General features: G+C 38.3%; 2 protein-coding genes across 2 annotated transcripts; both read left to right on the forward strand.

Annotated features, from left to right (window-relative positions):
* The first annotated feature begins 862 nt into the window (after positions 1 to 862).
* LOC121419535 lies at positions 863 to 4,042 on the forward strand. Its single transcript, XM_041613989.1, has 2 exons — positions 863 to 1,009; positions 1,666 to 4,042. Exon 2 carries the CDS (start codon positions 1,868 to 1,870, stop codon positions 4,040 to 4,042), a length of 2,175 nt encoding a protein of 724 aa, XP_041469923.1. The 5' UTR covers positions 863 to 1,009; positions 1,666 to 1,867.
* A 34-nt stretch (positions 4,043 to 4,076) lies between these two features.
* LOC121419536 lies at positions 4,077 to 7,538 on the forward strand. The gene has a single exon (XM_041613991.1). It carries the CDS (start codon positions 4,077 to 4,079, stop codon positions 7,536 to 7,538), a length of 3,462 nt encoding a protein of 1,153 aa, XP_041469925.1.
* The last annotated feature ends 12,484 nt before the right edge of the window (positions 7,539 to 20,022 follow it).

A 20,022-nucleotide genomic window follows, 5' to 3' on the forward strand; every position in this document is an offset into this window, starting at 1 on the left:
GAATATCTTATTGTGGCTTTTTTTTCTCACATGCCATTTTATCAATTAAAAAGAAAAAAATCACCAATTGTTTGCTTGCTTCGGTTTAGATCGTTCGCAAATGTTCATAAGATAAATGAAGCTGATTCAAACTCGAGTCCCTTCAGGTTTCTTGTCTTACTTTACCACTCCTGAAAATGCCTAGACACACGTGTGTTGTGCCAGGGTAGAGAGTGACGATAAGAAAAAAAATGTTTTGAAATAATCATGATGATCTCTACTTTAGATAAACGTATGTTCACGGGAGGTATTCTGTTTCTTGAAAGAGATCAATTTACTGGGTATTCCTGGCACATGCTTGTGTAATAAATCATATTGAAATTTATTATTTTTTTGTTTAAACAAGTTCACACCAAGTTACCAATAATGCATAGAACATTTCCATTTATTTGAAAGCAAGATAAAAGAGCAGTGTAGATTGAATGCCTTGCTCACAGGCATAGATGCCGCGGCCGGGATCGAACCTCTGACTTTTTTTCATGTATAGCCAAGCGCCTTAGACCACTCGGCCGCGGCACCTCCACTAATTAATGGCTGATATTGTACGATAATGTTTTGTTTTATATTGTTAGATTAAGATTTATTTTTCATGAAAATTTTACAAGCACAAAATATAGAGCTCCATGAAATTATGACATACAAGTAACTGGTAACACGATTTGTATTAAAAATATGAAAAAAAAGTAACAAATATAAGGCTTACAAGAAAAAAAAATATCGAAATGATAATGTTTATCATCGATACATTTGATACAAATTTGATTTCAGTATAGAGCTAAAGAGAAATATATATATGTATATATATATCTATATATATATGTTGATGATCTCGACTTGTTAAATGATTTGTCGCCCTCATGCGGCAGATAGTTAACGATACGTTGAAACCGGCAAAATTGAATTGTTGATTGCCTTAAATTTGATGAAATCGCTGATATAAAAGGATTTGAGCCAACGAAAGGGCACAGAGGTCAGTATAATATATGATTTAACAATTGCTTTCAATAAAATAAGTGTTGTGTAAAGGATTATAAAGATTAAGAAGGATATATAAACCAAATGATTGCACTATTTGTAGATGACACGTACGCAAATACACAGTGTAATGTACGAGTAGAAATGTCATGCATCTAGTTGTGTTATGAAATGTACAAGATAAATTGCACTTGTATTCCAAGCAATGATGTGAGACGTACAATTATGTGAGAATGATAGGTTTATTACTGACCACAGATATGAAAGGATTTTGAAGGATGAGTAGATTCAAGACAATTTAGACAAATCCAAAGATGACCTCACAGTGATTGGAACTCAGACTTACATGAAAGGGCATAGGTGGGACAATGTGTTATCATTTTCTTATTGTATCACCCTTAAGGTATTGCTCTAATATGATTCTTCTTTAACGCATGAGGTTTATGACTTGCATGACAAATGAGTATATGGTTATTTCCAAGCATGCAGTGTGTTGGGTTTAATTAGCCAACATTATAGGGTTGTGATCGATTCATCATATAATAGATATCGCTTATTTGGGTAACTGTTTTGAAGCATGATAGCACAGTTTGAGACTAGATTTATTTGCATGTGCTTATTATTCTTGCAATTTATATCTTTGTCATGCAGTTTTCACGGAGTTGAACGACATGGAAGCAAACAATTAAACGCTAGACAACTTCAGTTGAGACCTGTGCCTAGTATTCATTTATAGCTCTTGTGGCTCTGCCACAGCTACAGTGAAAACTCTCGCCATGCTGAGGTTCAAATTCTATCGTCGTTAAAGTGTCAGAGTGTCTTCGCAATTATCATCAACGGAAGTCATCTGAAAATGTCTACTCATCACGAGGAAAGCTTATCTGAACCTGGAGCAGTCGGAGGTGACAAGCGAATTCGTCAACCTACCAATAAGGGATTACAATGGCAGTTAGAAGTGAAGGAAAAGAAATGGAAAAGCTGCATTACTTCATGGAGAAGATCATCAACGAAATTAAGGGCTCTTCTTACTGATGAAGATGCAGAAGTCAATGCCATAAAATCCCTTAGAGATGCTCTGCAGGCAATTACGGATGATGCTATAACAGCTCAAGAAGAATTTTCTACAGCTGCAAAGATGCTTTCTAAAGAGGAAAATAGTGAAGCAAAACTTGATGAGCTAGAGGAAGAACATTCAATTCTAATGAAACAAACGTACAATAGAGTGAGAGCCACCCAAGGAAGTTTGAGATTGTCTACGTCAAGTTCTTCATCGAAACGTCGATGTCAACAATGGCTTGATCAACAGTTACAACCCAACAACACAGATGACGTTCAAAGTGATAAAGTACGTCAAGAAAACAGGGTTGAAAAGAAAGTCAATGCTGACAAACCAATTCCAAACGAAGATCTCAGACCTAGACAACAACAAACATTTGAGGAGCCTGCAAATCCTGTGCAAGAGCCTCATCAAGACCCAGAATTCCTCACATCATGTCTGATTGACCAGATGCGACTCAATCGACTCCCTATTCCAGAGCCACCAGTCTTTGATGGAAGCCCCCTACAGTATCCGGCTTGGAAGAGAGCTTATGACATGCTCATTGAAAGGAAAGGAATCATGCCAGAAGACAAGTTTTACTACTTGTTGAAATACCTAAAGGGCCGTCCCTTTGAGTTAGTTCAGGGATACTCACTCCTTAGTGACGACCATGCTTACACAATCGCAAGACAGGAATTGGACAAACGTTATGGAGACACGTTTGTCTTGTCCAATGCATTTCGAGACAAGCTAGATGCATGGCCTAAGATAGGTGCAAGGGACTCAGATGGCCTGCGAAGATATGGCGATTTTCTACGTCAGTGTTTTGCTGCATCTCAGGTTGTACATCATTTGAAACACCTAGACGATGAGAGGGAGAACAGAAAGCTATTGTCAAAGCTTCCAGACTGGCTCACGCATAGATGGGGTCGGAAGGTTGTTCAATGGAGAAGAGATACAAACTCATTCCCTCCATTCCCTGTCTTTGTGAACTTTATCGTAGAAGAAGCAGAGGTAGCAAGTGTCTCAGTAACGTCTGTTCAGGAAAGGAAGCCATCGTCTAAAGCTAGGACTCTATCTACTGGCATACAGAAGAAAGATGAAGGAAACAAGAAGAAACTCGGCTGTCTTTTTTGCAAAGGACAGCACCGTCTGGCAGAGTGTACTTCTTTCGCATCACAGCCTATGGAAGAGAAGAGAAAATTTGTCCACAAATGTAATCTGTGCTTCGGATGTCTTAAGCCTGGTCATAGATCGAAGGAATGTCGCTATAAGAGCACTTGTTCGAGGTGTAAGAAAAGACATCCTACACCACTTCATGATGATAATTGGAGTAGTAAGCGACAATCTAAGGAAGATGACTCTCTACGTGAGGCAGAGGAATCTCATTCATCCCATGCATCAAGCAACAGGAGTAGCTCCCATACTTCAAAAACCTCTTCTATTGTTCCAGTTTGGTTATCCCATACTTCAACGCCAAAGGAGATGTTGGTATATGCAATGCTTGATACCCAATCTGACACAACGTTTATCCTTCGAAGGACGAAGGAAAAAATGGGAGTTACAGGAACAGAGGTCAACCTACTCCTCTCAACAATGTCCAAGGCTGAGGAAAGAGTTGCAAGCGAGAAGATTAAAGGTCTCAAGGTGAGGGCCTTGAATGGTAATAAGGAGATTATGTTACCACCATCTTATACCCGTGATATCATGCCGGCGAATAGAACTCACATTCCAACGCCTGAAGTCGTCGAGAATCTTACCTATCTGGAGTCCATTAAAGATCACCTATCGCCATTAATGGATTGTGAGATAGCCTTACTTATAGGCTATGATTGTCCTACTGCACTTACTCCTCGAGCTGTCATTCCCCCACCGGTACATGGAGGACCTTTCGCAATGCAGACTGACCTGGGATGGAGTGTCATAGGCATGGTGGATCATGGCTGTAATGATAATGACCCATCGTACCATGGTGAAGGTCCTTCCTGAGGAAGTGCGGCTAGACAGTCATCCTACAGAAGTCATGTTCTCATGCCAATCCACAGTTAGAGAGGAGATAGCACCTCATCAAGTCGTCAAGCTCTTAGAAGCAGATTTTGCCCCTGAAAGAGCACAACGTCCTTACTCTCAGAATGATACCAAGTTTCTGAAACTAATGGAGGAGCAGATTCGAGTCACAGACGATGGACACTATGAAACACCCCTTCCTTTCAAAGAAACACATCCTAAGCTGCCAAACAACAGGAATATGGCTTTGAAGAGGTTAGGCAGCTTAAAGAGAAAATTTGAAAGGGACTCTGAGTATCATAAGCTTTATACTCAAAAGATTCAGGCACTGATAGAGAAGGGTTATGCAGAATATGTTCCAAACTCATCTAGGGAAGCTGACACATTTTGGTACATCCCTCACCATGGAGTGCAGCAACCCAACAAGCTTCGTGTGGTTTTTGATTGTAGTGCACAATGCAACGGTGAGGCACTGAACCACCATCTGTTAACCGGTCCAGATCTGACAAATAATCTAGTTGGAGTATTATGTAGATTCCGCACCGATTATGTGGCCTTTAGTTGTGACATACAGGAGATGTTCTATCAGTTTCAAGTCAGAAGTGATCACCGTGACTATCTTCGATTCTTATGGTGGAAGGACGGAGACTATCGACAACCTGTATGTGATCTGCGTATGAGAGTACACCTTTTCGGGGCTTCATCATCACCAGGCTGTTCAAACTTCTGCCTCAAGCAGATAGCAACAGATCATGAACAGCAATTTGGAAAAGACGTAAAGGACTTTGTGCATCATGACTTTTACGTTGATGATGGTTTGAAGTCGGTCCCTACAGCTGAGAAGGCTACTGACCTGATCGTGAGGACAAGAGAGTTATGTAAGAAAGGTGGGATACACTTACACAAATTTATCTCCAACTCTCGAAAGGTGATTGAAGATGTGCCTGAAGCACAAAGAGCCAAGGATCTAACAACTAAAGAATTATTCCACAATGACTTACCAATCCAGAAGGCATTAGGAGTACAGTGGTGCGTAGAATCAGACACGTTTCAGTTTCGGCTAACATTTGACCCGAAGCCTTCAACTAGACGTGGAATCTTAGCAACTGTGATGTCGGTGTATGACCCTCTAGGTCTACTAGCTCCAGTTATTCTTCCCGGCAAATTAATTCTTCAAGAATTATGCAAAGATGGTGCCGACTGGGATGATCCCCTGAACGCTGACCTCCAAGCAAGATGGGAAAAATGGAAGAACGACATTGTAAAGGTGGAGAATCTCTCAATCAAACGATGTTTCAAGCCCAACAACTTTGGTGCAATCCAGAGGGTAGAACTCCATCATTTCTCAGATGCCAGCAGCGTAGGCTATGGTCAGTGCACCTACTTGAGACTGATAAATCAGAAGGGTGATGTACACTGTGCTCTAGTTATTGGAAAGTCCAGAGTTGCTCCTGTGAAGACACCTACGATTCCAAGACTCGAGCTAACTGCGGCTTTGCTCTCAGTCAAAGTAAGCCTGTTTCTTAAAACGGAACTGGGTCTCACAATCGACAAAGAAGTCTTTTGGACGGACAGTAGAGTCGTACTTGGTTACGTTAAGAATGAGACAAGACGTTTCCATGTATTCGTTGCTAATAGGGTGAAACAAATCAGAGATGCTTCATCACCATCTCAGTGGAAGTATGTAGAAACCAAAGATAACCCAGCTGACAAGGCATCTAGAGGGATCAGAGTTGACCAACGAGAGATGACGAAATGGCTGATTGGCCCAGAGTTCTTGTGGATGGATGACGTCGAAGATGAGAAGAATAAGGATGAAAGCACAATTCTTCCAAACGATCCTGAGGTGAAACGCTCCCATGCTACAACCAAATGTGCAGAGAAATTTGATCTCGAGAGACTCAGACGATTCTCTTCCTGGCATCAAGTCAAGAGGGCAGTAGCCAACTGTCTTCGTCTCAAGCTTTACCTCCAGAGATGCTGTCAGGTAAAGCAAAAGGGTTCAAGTAAAGCCAAGATCGCCATTCAACCTCTGTCCACCGAACTGCTTGTAAATGCTGAGAAAGAAATCATACGACACATTCAGAAAGATGCTTTCGAAGATGAGCTACGGATATTGGGCGGCATAGAAGGAGCTACTCGGAAGGGCAGACGTCTCGTCAAGTCCAAGAGCCGTCTACATCAATTGGATCCCTTCATAGACACTGAAGGAATTCTCAGAGTTGGAGGTAGACTGACAAGGGTTGAGGGACCATTCGAGCTTAAGCACCCTGCCATTCTCCCACAGTCTCATATTATAGAGCTCCTAGTTGCCCATTGCCATGCAGAAATAGCTCACCAGGGAAGAGGAATGACAATCAACCACATCCGAGCTAAGGGATACTGGATACTTGGTTGCAGTCACTTTGTGTCCAAGTTTATCTCCAGATGTGTGACCTGCCACAAACTTCGTCAACCAGTCCAAAGTCAGAAGATGGCTGATCTTCCCAAAGATCGGCTTACACCTAGTCCTCCGTTTACTTACTGTGGAGTGGATTGTTTTGGCCCGTGGACTATCAAAGAAGGCAGAAAAGAGTTGAAAAGGTATGGCCTCATCTTTACTTGCATGGCATCAAGAGCAATTCACATAGAAACGCTGAACTCGATGACTACTGATGCCTTCATAAATGGATTACGACGTTTCGTTTCTGTACGTGGCCCTATCAGGCAGCTGAGATCAGACAGAGGGACTAACTTTACTGGTGCAGCAACTGAACTCTCAAAGGCATGGAAGGAAATGGACCAAACGAAAGTGGCATCTATTCTGCTTTCAGAGGGCTGTGACTATCTTGATTTCAAGTTCAATTTTCCAGCCTCAAGTCATATGGGAGGGGCATGGGAAAGACAGATTCGTTCAGTACGCACAATACTCGATGCATTACTGCATCGAAATGGTCACCAACTTGATGATGACTCGCTTCGTACCTTGCTCTGTGAAGCAGCTGCTATAGTCAACAGTCGTCCTTTGGCTGTGGAATTCCTCAATGAACCCAACCACCCAGAACCACTTACTCCGAACCACCTACTGACCCAAAAGACGAAGGTTATTCTGCCACCACCTGGGAGGTTTCTTCGTGAAGATGTTTACCTGAAGAAGCGCTGGAGGAGGGTTCAGCACCTGTGTAATGAGTTTTGGAGCCGATGGAGAAAAGAGTTCTTGAACCAACTGCAATCACGAAAGAAATGGACTCGTACTCATCGTAATATGAGAGTTGGTGATGTCGTAATCATCAAAGATGATCAGTTACCTCGAAACTTATGGCCACTTGGAAGAATCGTCGAAACGTATGAATCAGAAGACAATCGCGTTCGCAAAGTGAAGGTAGCAGTGGGTGATCGAAAACTAGCAGCATCAGGAAAGCGAACTACTTCAGTGAATTACTTAGATCGTCCGATTCACAAACTAGTTTTGATTCTACCCCAGGACGAACAGGGTTAATTCCCCGCCATGGAGCCATTTTTCATTAACTTTGAACATTTGAAAGAGACAGACTATGTGATCCATAAACTAGAAACACTAATTTGACCAATTTGGGGTCTGAACTCAGAGACTAGACCTCACCTTTGATTTTAACTCATAGACCTATTGAATCTAAATTTGGTCTGAATTCGTAGACTAATTATTGTTTGTCAAAATCTTTATTGGGTCTGAATTCAAAGAATAGTTGTTTTGTCCAAATCTGAGTTGGGTCTGAATTCAAAGACAAACATGCTCCACCCATTTCAGGTCTAGTTTTTAAAGACTAATACCTGTGTGATGGAAATTTATGTCTGGAGCTCAAGACAATTTTTTCTTTTCAAGTTGACATAATTATCAGCAAATAAAGGAATTATGTCAATTCAAATGGTCTGCAGAGAAGACTAATGAGGTGTTGCAAGAAAATATCGCTATCAATCGTAAAGGTCAGTGGCAATTTTACAAGTGATAGAACAATTTTGGCTAATCAAATCAAATTGCATTTTTGATACATAAAAACCGATCAGCAAAAATAACAAATGGGACTTTTGATCGATTTGGAAACTTGAAATTAATTTTTAATCAATTTCTTGCAAAACTCCATAAGACTGGATTATGATATAGCTATTATGACATGAATGTCTCAACGTTCAAATTTGCCTGAATATTGTGTACATTTTTTATTTGGTTTACTCTAGGTTCGACTTGTCAAAAGGCTGATGTAGGTCGATACTCAACATTATTACTATAAAAGAAAATACTAAAGAGTTATTTTTATTCAAGATTTGTATGCATGGAAAGGTAATTCAAAATTCAATTGGAAATTTGTGAAAATTCCTTTGCCTACTGAATGAGTTTAAATTTCATTATATACATTCGGTAAGTTATGCCAGTTCTCGTCATGACTGAAGATTTATACAGGGCATATTCAGTGAAAATCCTTTGCATAAATTTGAAAGATTTTTTTTTTATGGACTTTGTGTGTTTATATTCAGATAATTCACTACAATGGTTCAAAGGAAAACAATGCCTATGAGTTATTTGTAATTTGATATGATACCAATTCCATATTCTAAATCAGTATTCAAGATATTCTTAACCAAAATCCAAAAATGGGATTGCACATTTAGTGATATGATGTATCAATTTGCTTAGTAATGCTTATTGTATCATCGTGTATGTAATTATTTTTTTTTTTGTTGAATCTGATTAATAGTTAATGACTGACAAAATTATTCAGTGAAGGGTAAATTAGTTTTTTTTTGCTCACTAATTTAAAGGAGCCATGTTGATGACCTCGACTTGTTAAATGATTTGTCGCCCTCATGCGGCAGATAATTAACGATACGTTGAAACCGGCAAAATTGAATTGTTGATTGCCTTAAATTTGATGAAATCGCTGATATAAAAGGATTTGAGCCAACGAAAGGGCACAGAGGTCAGTATAATATATGATTTAACAATTGCTTTCAATAAAATAAGTGTTGTGTAAAGGATTATAAAGATTAAGAAGGATATATAAACCAAATGATTGCACTATTTGTAGATGACACGTACGCAAATACACAGTGTAATGTACGAGTAGAAATGTCATGCATCTAGTTGTGTTATGAAATGTACAAGATAAATTGCACTTGTATTCCAAGCAATGATGTGAGACGTACAATTATGTGAGAATGATAGGTTTATTACTGACCACAGATATGAAAGGATTTTGAAGGATGAGTAGATTCAAGACAATTTAGACAAATCCAAAGATGACCTCACAGTGATTGGAACTCAGACTTACATGAAAGGGCATAGGTGGGACAATGTGTTATCATTTTCTTATTGTATCACCCTTAAGGTATTGCTCTAATATGATTCTTCTTTAACGCATGAGGTTTATGACTTGCATGACAAATGAGTATATGGTTATTTCCAAGCATGCAGTGTGTTGGGTTTAATTAGTCAAGATTATAGGGTTGTGATCGATTCATCATATAATAGATATCGCTTATTTGGGTAACTGTTTTGAAGCATAATAGCACAGTTTGAGACTAGATTTATTTGCATATGCTTATTATTCTTGCAATTTATATCTTTGTCATGCAGTTTTCACGGAGTTGAACGACATGGAAACAAACAATAATAAACGCAAGACAACTTCAGTTGAGACCTGTGCCTCGTATTCATTTATAGCTCTTGTGGCTCTGCCACAGCTACAATATATATATATATATATATATATCACATATACATGTATATATATTATATATATCATCTATACATAATATATATAACATATGAATTATATTATGTATATGTTTTGAAACACTAACCATCACTTGCTTTTCAATCTAATAATACTTTCAACAAAAATAGGAAATAATACAAGATACTGTCATCAAAACCTCACACTTTGCGAATGATATCTATTTTATTTTATTGCAAATATTCTGCTTTTCACTGGAATTGCTTTCATGATTATTACCGATACTATTTTGTAATCTAAAGGCAATTCAAATCAAATGCACGTAAGTCGGACAGCGGAGAGCTTCGATCGATTGCCTTTTAAAATGCAATCGATTGATCGAACAATTCATTAGTCATACCAATAAATCCTCCGTCTTTTGTTCTAAAGACGCTTGTTTCTGCGGTATGCGGTGCGTAACCTTCTGGGATTCGGAATAGCTACCACGGATTGCGAAGAAAGTAAAAAAGAAATTTCCATTCCATTTTCCAATTATCGATTCCGAAATACATTTACTGGAAATTTTAGTCACCCGACAGCCTTCCCCGGAGTATAACGGTACATGGCCAAGCATTTGCTTTTGGTATTTGCAGGATTATTTTTCATGTCGTGAAGCAACGGGTGACCAATGGAGGCGTGAGGGGCAAATCCTGGTTAGGAGCAGGGTTGAAGATAGGGGTAATAAACCACAAAATACAGGTGGTAGGGGCTCATGGGGGCTAGCGCTCCCATAAGCAATTATCAGTAGTTAACATTTTCTCCAAATTAATGAATTATGATTCGATTGAACAGAACATTTGCTGCTGAGAATAAATTTGGCTTCTATGAACACTTTATTTTCAAATGTGTTTAATAATAATAATAATAATAATAATAATAGACAGTTCTTGTATAGCGCATAACCCATTATAAATAACGTCTCTATGCGCTTGCAAAGGACTTGGATATTATTACCCTGGCTTTAGCCCCGGAGCCTTTTACAGCGCTGGGGCATTTCAAGGAATAAATTCCTGCCAGGTACCCATTCACCTCATCTGGGTTGAGTGCAGCACGATGTGGATGAATATCTTGCTGAAGGAAACTACGCCATGGCTTGGATTTGAACCCACGACCCTCTGTTTCAAAGTCCGGAGACTAATCCACTGGGCCACAACGCTCCACAGCGCTATTGTCGAGTTGCTTCGCATACAGTCGTAATTCCGAAGCTTTGTTATTCCGAAGGTTCGGTTATTCCGAAGGTTCGTTAGTCCGAAGGTTCGTTAGTCCGAAAACGAAATGGGGTTCGTAATTACGAAGGTTCGTTAGTCTGAAAACGAAATGAGGTTTGTCAATCCGAAGGTTCGTTAGTCCGAAAACGAAATAAGGTTCGTTAGTCCGAAAACGAAATAAGGTTCGTTAATCTGAAAATTAAATAAGGTTCGTATTTCCAAAACTCTTATAAAAATGGCATCCCCTCCAATACAAATCTTATTATCTGGAGGTTACTCGCACGCGACCAGCAGACTTAATCCCCTGCATCTTTAAACCATTTGCTTGGGCAGCATTTGCTCAGATAAAATCGAAATTAAGCGTATGCTTGATCCGGGCGCCTATTTTCAAATCAATACATGCTTTGGCCACAACACACACATGTATCATCGTTCGTTATTTTATCATTGCATAATATCCTGTAATCTTGCAAAGACAACAGTGTTCTTGTTACCAAAATGAATTAATTTCATTTTCGGAAATACGAACCTTATTTAATTTTCGGATTAACGAACCTTATTTCGTTTTCGGACTAACGAACCTTTGGAATTACGAACCTCATTTCGTTTTCGAAATAACGCCACAAATGTTCGGATTAACGAACATCGAGGTATAGGCAATTTACGTGCTTCGGAATAAAAAACCTTCGGAATAAAGAACCTTCAGAATTACGAACCTTCGGAATTACGAAGTGTAACCGAGTTGCTTCACTACATTGCAAAGGAAAATATTCTCCCTTCTTTGAACATGACGGCATTGGCAAAATCGACGGTTGTCAGACATGCATTACAAATTAATTACTGTTATATAAGTGATTTAGCATTAATAAAAATAAATGATTAATGTAATCTAATATTCAATTAATCAATAGAATTAATTAATCAATCAACCTACATGTATCAATTAATTAAAAAATCAATCAACCAATCGACCAACAAGTAAAACAACCAACAAACTACACGCAAACAATCAATTTAACAATCAATTAACAAACCAAATAATTGATTCAATCAACCAACAAACCAATCAATCAATCAATTTACCAAATCGCGTAAGCAAGCAGGCTAGCAACCATTATATTAAATAAATCTTTTCCATCAGTTTCTTTGATTATTTCAATCTCGTCAATTAATTAATCACTTGACTACTGTATTGATCAATCAACTAATCAATCAACCAAATCAATGAAATGTTCCGATCCAGTTAAGAAATTGTCGTCCTCGTACAATATTGCGTTGAACTCAAAATATTAATAATTGACAACAGCTTTTCTCGCGCTCTCATTTCGCAAAGGAAAAAAAGTAATCATCCAACATTTTCGCTCACTTCATTAGTGAAATATTCATCAACCAATTCAGGGGAATATTTTGTATTTTTCCAGTCTAAAACTGTAATTCAGCCTTTCACATCATTAACTCTATCACTCTGTCATAATAACCATTCTAATTTCCCTCTTTCCTTCACAATCTTCCTTTCTCCCTATCTTTTCCCTTTTCTAGCACTCTCCATCTTGTCACTCATTCGACTGTAGAATGTTCAATGTATTTTTCATGAGAGATTGTTATCACTTTATAAGACGCATTACGATGCTATCTACACGTTTTATAAACCGCAAAAGTGGTCATCGACTCATCCACCATTCTCCTCATCGCCTTGCAATTTTTCAATTACCTTCCGTTGTCATGTATGAAATGGCTCTAAATTTATTAATAAAGAAATGTAAAATTAAACCACAGCCGATCTTAATTGCAAATTTAGATTCTAATTACTGCGCATTTTCGATGTTTTGTTTAACATTTCTCCTCATTTCCCTCCAAGATTTCGGCTTATTAAAAATCAGATAAACGCTGGGGGATATTAAAATTGCTTTGATGAGAGTTGAGGTTTATAAGGAAATCAATTTGAAAGGACATAAGTGTCCCACTCTCACAAGCAATGTTTGAAAGTGCCCAAAAGAAGTGCATTGATGTAGATTTGAAACGGTTTTTTAATGAACTAATGGTACACACATTCTGCAATCTTTATGATGATATTGTATATGAATAGCGAGATGAGTATAGAAAATGTTGAGTGGGCAAAAGATGGCTGAAAGGGGAAATTCATTTAAGAAAAAGTGCATGCGAGACAAGAATTTTTTTTACCATTTTAAAGTAAAAAAAATCCTTCTCTCCTCCTTTTTTTTCTTTTATCTTGGTCGTGAAACTGACTGTGCTGTAAATATATTTTCAAACTGAAAAAACCAGGTGTTGATGATGGTATTCAGCCATATATAGCTTGATAACTTGATGATTTCCATACCTCCCTCTCAATGTGATAGTAGATATGAAACACATGCTTATGATATGTTAAAAAAAAATAACACATTACAAGAAAAAATGCCTGGCCAAAAAAGAGAGCTATACGTTGGGTATTTACCATAAATCTATATACAAGTCTCCCTAAACCAACACTATACTAACTGAAAACAAGTAAATCACACGTCGGGAATGTTTTTCTTGTAGTATTTTAGTATTTTTAATGGTGTATATTACTTTGTATGGTAAATGTAGGACCTAAAGGAAGAACAGCAGTATTTTGCAAATACAGCTGAATTGGGTGATCCTCCGTTATTGTATGTATCTCTCTTGTATATTGTATATTTTTTTATCTGATTTCGGGCCGATGCACGTTTATGCTGGAAATCGAGATTTTTTTTTAATTGTTTTTAATTGTTGCTATATAAACTTTCTCAAACAATGTGGATAACAACTTAGTAAGGGATTGAATAACCTTAGATAGGGAGAATACCATGCAGATTTTGTTTTTCCTGGGATGAAACTCGGAAGCGAGGGGGGGGGGTAGCGACCGTGCTTGTTTTGGGGCGCTTTTGCATTTTTAAAAGTGAAATTAAAGGACTTATCGCACACCAATGGTGAATCTAACTAAAATTTTCAGTAAAAAATGTAATGAGGTTTTCAGTATCTTTAGGGGCAACTGCCCCCTCTCCTGTTATGCTGCAGACGGCCATCCTTCATTGTATATGACAATGGCCGGTAACCCGAGGACGGCGTTATCTCGCTGCACGTTGTCGGTTTAACGTCCTCGGATTGATTGCGGAGTACGTGTGTAAGTCCTCGGTTGTCAGTGCGTGTTAAGCGCTAAGCGCTAAAAAGGCAAAAACACACACTATAGATCTAACGCACCAGTTACACAGAAATTATCACGCTTGAATGGGTCACCATTAGCGCACAACCGACATAACGCACGTGTGTGTAGATTTCCGGCGCCAGCGACCCCACGCGTTGTGTCAATCATCCTTTCCTCATAATATTTCCCCTGAGCAAAATATGCTCATTCTTTATCAACTGCTAACACTATATTCCTCTTTTTTCATCCCGCGATTTCTCGCATTTCTTTGCCATTCTTCACAATTTTCATAGGATGGGGGGGGGGGGGGCGAAGGCCCCAGGGACACTGGTATTATGAATGAAGAGATTTGAAAGGTCTTGACACGTCAAGGTATCATTTAATATTTATTTTTTTCTCTTTGTGTCTTGCTCTCTCCTTCCGTGACAAGATGAGCGTAGATTGTGGGTGTAAAACAGACTTATCTACAAAGGGCGTATTCACACCAACGTACACTTTAAATCTAAATTTGGATGATTTAGAATTAATCCAGATGAGTTGGGCGCATCGTGGTATAGTGGTTCTAACTCTCGCCTTTCAAACAGATGGTCGTGGGTTAAAATCCTATCCACGATACTTTACTTTTGTTTTTACGTACTACATTTTATGAAGTTGTGTATGAATTTGAACGCGGAAGAAAATAGAATAAACAAACGAGCAAGGAAACAAACAAAAACAAACAAAATAGGATCACGTTATCATTCAGGCACATAAATGTAATTATTGTGATCTTTCTCTCATCTCTGATAAAGGAGGATAGAGGGCAAGGTTTTCTTAAAAGGGAATGACACCTTTGGAACAAGCTGGCTTCTGTTGAAACAGAAAAAAAAATCAAAGCAAGTTTGAGAAAAGTCGGAGAAATAATGAGAAAGTTACGAGCATTTGAAAACTGCGATCACTAATGCTATGGAGATCCTTATATTGGCGATGCGACAAATATTTGTGATGTCACATGAGAACAGCTTTCCCTTTGATGGACTATAAAATACCCTGAAAATGTCTATTTTGCTCTTTCTTAGGGTGATACTAATTCTTTATCCATGTATTCTTTGAAAATATGTATTACATGCCCTCCTATAGAAAGAATATGTGATCTACTGATAGATGTGACAAAAGATGCATTTTAAGTGAAATATATGGAAAAGTAATGGATAAGTTGTTCACATATGACATCACACATTTTTTTCGCATTGCCAATAGGAGGATGTACATTACAATAATGATCTAAACTTCAAATGCTCATAACTTTCTTATTATTCATTCAATTTTTCTCAAACTTTCGCTTATCTGTTTTCCTTGAATTTTCTGTTTTTTGCACAAGCTATCTTGTTTCAAGGGTTTCATTTTCCTTCAAGCTTTTCTATTTTATTTAGTTTATGGGGTATAATCATTTCAGTCTGCACATTGATCATATTAGGATTGCCGATGCACACCACTTTATATTCAAATATTAGAAATAAAACAAAGCTAATGGGTGAATATGAATCTATATATTTATATATTTTAGTTTTAATGTCACAGGAAAGGCCCTTTTAGTTGTAAAACTGAAATGAAAATACGATCAAAAGAATATGCAAAAGATAAGGGTAAATTGAATTTTAGAAAAACACAACAAATAAAATACAAAAACACACACACAAAGAAACAAGTTTATAAATGTTTCCCAACCGGGGAGGTGTGAAAGCTCAATGTTAAGCCGTGCGTGACTGAGAGCGTCTACTCGAGTTAAGATGTTTGTAAGAAAAGCTTGTGATTTATTCAATGATGCGAGAATGATTCACGGTTACCATGGCTATGCTGGCAATGTCTGGCAATCATGATGACGGATGTTCTTAGCGGTGATGGTGGTGATATCAGAAATGATGATGGTGATGATGAAAAGGATGGTGGTGATGGCGGTGGCGGTAATAGAAAGAATGATGATGATAATGATGATGAAATAGATGGTTGTGGTGGTGGTGGAGGTGGTAATAGCAGAGAAGATGATGATGATAACGGTGATGATGGTAATAGCAGGAATAATGATGATGACGACGACGACGGAAGTGCATGATGGTAGTGTGATGATAACAGAAATGATGATGATGGTGATGATGATGATGATGGTGGTGATGGTGGTTATGATGATGATGATGGTGGTGGTGGTGGTGGTGATGGTGGTTATGATGATGATGATGGTGGTGGTGGTGGTGACGGTGATGATGACGAAAATGGTGGTGCTGGTGGTGGCGGTGGCCATATGATGATGATGGCGGGGATGAGCTGGAAGAGGAGAAGGAAAATCATCCACAAAGCAGTAAAACAAATCTTTCTCCTCTCTTTCACACTTTCTCTTTCTCCTCATATCCTATTCCTTTTATCCTTACCTAGTCCCTTTCATTCTCGGTTGTGCATGCTACCTCTTATCCACACAAAGAATATAATTGCTCAATTGGTTGTTCACCACCCCCCCCCCCCCTCTAACCCAGCTAATCAAACTCAAAACTCTTCACATTCTTTTCATGTACACCATGTAAGGTGTAAAACGTAACCCCTCAAAGAGCGATGCAATCATAAAGATATCGGACAATGCTCCCAAAGTGATGGGTGGGGTTGGGAGTGGTGTCGTATTTCTGGAAGAAAGGTTTTACGCGGCGCCTATGGGCATGGCAATGACCGGGTATGCAAATTGTTGCTCGATACCAGTCCCCGCCATCGACAAGATTACGTCAATCACCTTATCTTATGGATTCATGTTTGAGATCCCGATCATTACACATTTTACACGTTCCGCGTTTCTTATCGAGCGAATATCCTCCTTCTCCATCAGCATCGGTATAAATCTAGACAAGTAAGTTACGCGATTATGCAGTATGATTGGTAGATGCAAGACGTAATTCCTCTTCCTTTTAAAACACCGTTTTACTTCATGAAATAGTTGCAAATACTAGATGAATAAAATGAATAAATAATTGAAAAAGGCCCGGCATTTTGTAACATGTACAGGCAAAGCTACGTCGCATAACATAAATTTCAAATGCGTTTTGTAATCTGAAAAAAAATTATCAATTCATTCCACTTCAGCTCAGCTATGAATTAAAATTATTACATATGAGCCGAAAATAAAGATAAAATTATTGACTATCTCTCTCAAGAAAAAAAAATCAGTATTTCATCAATTACATCAGGTAGAGATATTTTCACAACAAAATCACTGTTCATTTTTTTGCAACGCTGTTTACTATATTAACCTTAAAGTTTAACAGCTACAACAATCATGCTAAATTTAATGACTATTTATGTTAAACACTTGTTACAAGCGTTTAAACGACATCTGTAAGGTTCCTATACTAAACAACGTTGTATAAACATTCAAACAACAATTTAACTCTATAATATATCTGCCGATGGCGGGCTCATGGGGGGGGGGGGTCGATGTATGGCGTTAATGCGTCCTATTTGTTCATAACCCCTTGCGACCTTGATGAGTAAGTGGCTGGTTGAAATAGATACGGGGAAACCCTGACCCGATTTTCATGGCAGTTTGATGGCACTTTGTTAACATATTAACCAACTCTTGAATAGGAATCATTACAACTTGCTCCCAAAGCAGTGATTTTTAGCCCCCCCCCCATAGATCTCCAGTTACAAGAAACTAGTCATACCAAACAAATAATGTTATGATGATGATATATGTTGATGAAAATGAAAAGAGGGTCAAATGACAGGGGTTGAGTTCGGTATATTGTACCCCAGATGCGCTTTGGTACCATTCAGCGGGAACCGGGATGAGAAAATATACCCGAAAGGCTTGGAAATGGGGGTAACGGGGAACTTGACTTTGGCATCATCGACTTGTCATGGGGAAGCGATGGGAAGGATGGGGGGCAGGGTCGGTGCCCCTTTCTCCAGAATTGAAAGGGATGAGATAAAGGTTAATTGGGGAATGTCTGTGAATGCGTTGGGGTCTGTGTGAGGGGGTGGGTGTGCCTATGGAAGGGTGTCGGAAGTTGAAAATAATTCTTACACATAGTTATTTCATTTTTTTTTAAATAGTTTTTTTCTTTTATAAATTCTGAATAATTTTGTGACTTATTCTGGCATTGTCTGGTTGCACTAATACTTCAATTACATATTTCCAGTCATTCTGTTGCCTTTAAACACGGTAAGATCTCTTGTATAAATTCATTATTCGTTGTTTAGCCGAACATGGACCCATCCACGGAGGATTATCTATTGTTTCTGGGGGTGCTGTGACAATGCTCAGCACCCCCAGTAACAATAGAATAATCCTCAGTGAATAGGTCCATGCAGCCGAATCTCTTTACAGTTTTGTTTATTCGTTTGTTTATAGGCGTTTGTGATGTTTTATATTTATCTATTCTTGTACTTAATGAAAAAAATCTTACATATGAATAAGTTTGATATTTGATTTTAGAGGCACTTAAGTGGGAACAGATTCGACCCCATGCGCATATTATTTGAAGCTACATCCTGAATCTACGTAGCCCTAAACATCACCCAAGATTGATTGCGGGGTATAAGAATAATATTGACCTCTTGGGCCAGGGTGTTATCTTTATACATATATCCCCTCTCTCTTCATCATCGTCATTCGATATGGCTACTCTACATTCATGTGGATTTCCCACCATTATTGGGCCACATCCCAATGAATAATTACTCGAGAATGCGTAGCTCTTCCCGCTTCTACGAACCGAGTCATCCGTCATTGAAAATTATCGAAATGTCATCACCACTGACAGGTCTTGTCTCCAAACTTTATTTTAATATTAAACTCACAATCGAAATTGGTTTAAAAAAGACAAGAAATAGAAGGTCCCATGCTGTGCTAAAACTTATCCAAGATGCGTGCGTTTATCAAAATATTGCGCAGTTTCTTTGCTAGTCTTTGGAAGAAGACACTTTGACATTTCCAATTATGGTACCACTCAAAATGTCTGCATTTGAAGACTAATTGTAAGTCGACTGATAGGATAATGTAAGTCAATCTACAATCGGCGTGCAATGAATTATCCAAACATTGAATATTTAATCCAGATTTTTGGCGCGCTTTGTCATCAAGGCATGAATGGAACCGACGGTATATCCCAAAATGAGTCTTGAAAAGCAGACTTTTAATTGAAAGATGTAATAAACGTTATACGAACCAATATTTTTTGTAATCAAATTGCGAAAGGGAAATTTTCATTCTAAAATTATAATTCCTATATCGGCTTCGCTGTTTTAGGAATATTTTTTTTCATTCGCAATCACTTAGTCTAAGAATCGTGTTGAGAAGACATTGTTCCTGCCAAAGGGAAAGTGACGTTGCATGCGTTGTTTGCATTTGAAATATATATATATATTTAAATCAACATACTCAACACAAGGTGTAGTACTTTGCTAAACATTATACATCAACATATATATAGCAAACGCATACATACACTGGCACAATGAACATAGTCAGTTCACATCTACCATAGATTAATAACTTGTCTCTTTTAAAGAGACTAGTTAACCATCGCCTCTCCCTCCTTCATTTTCTTTTATTGCGTCATCGTCGTTGGTTTCAGCGTGAAATTAACCACCACCACTATTTCCCGCACGCGCGCGCGCATACCAAAGCATGTGCAAATCAGTGCACCGAATCCGAGAAAACTGATATAGTGACTTTTTTTACCAGGTTGTATAAAACTCCCAGTGCATGAAGTTTGATACCACTGATGTTCAACGGTTGAATGACACAGTCACAGTGAATATAACTTTTCCTACATCTATCTATTGGTTTCTATAGCGATGAATATTTAACATGCATTGACTCATGCCGTAGTTTAA

Source organism: Lytechinus variegatus, chromosome 8, assembly GCF_018143015.1.
Source record: "Lytechinus variegatus isolate NC3 chromosome 8, Lvar_3.0, whole genome shotgun sequence".
Taxonomy (NCBI): Eukaryota; Metazoa; Echinodermata; class Echinoidea; order Temnopleuroida; family Toxopneustidae; genus Lytechinus; species Lytechinus variegatus.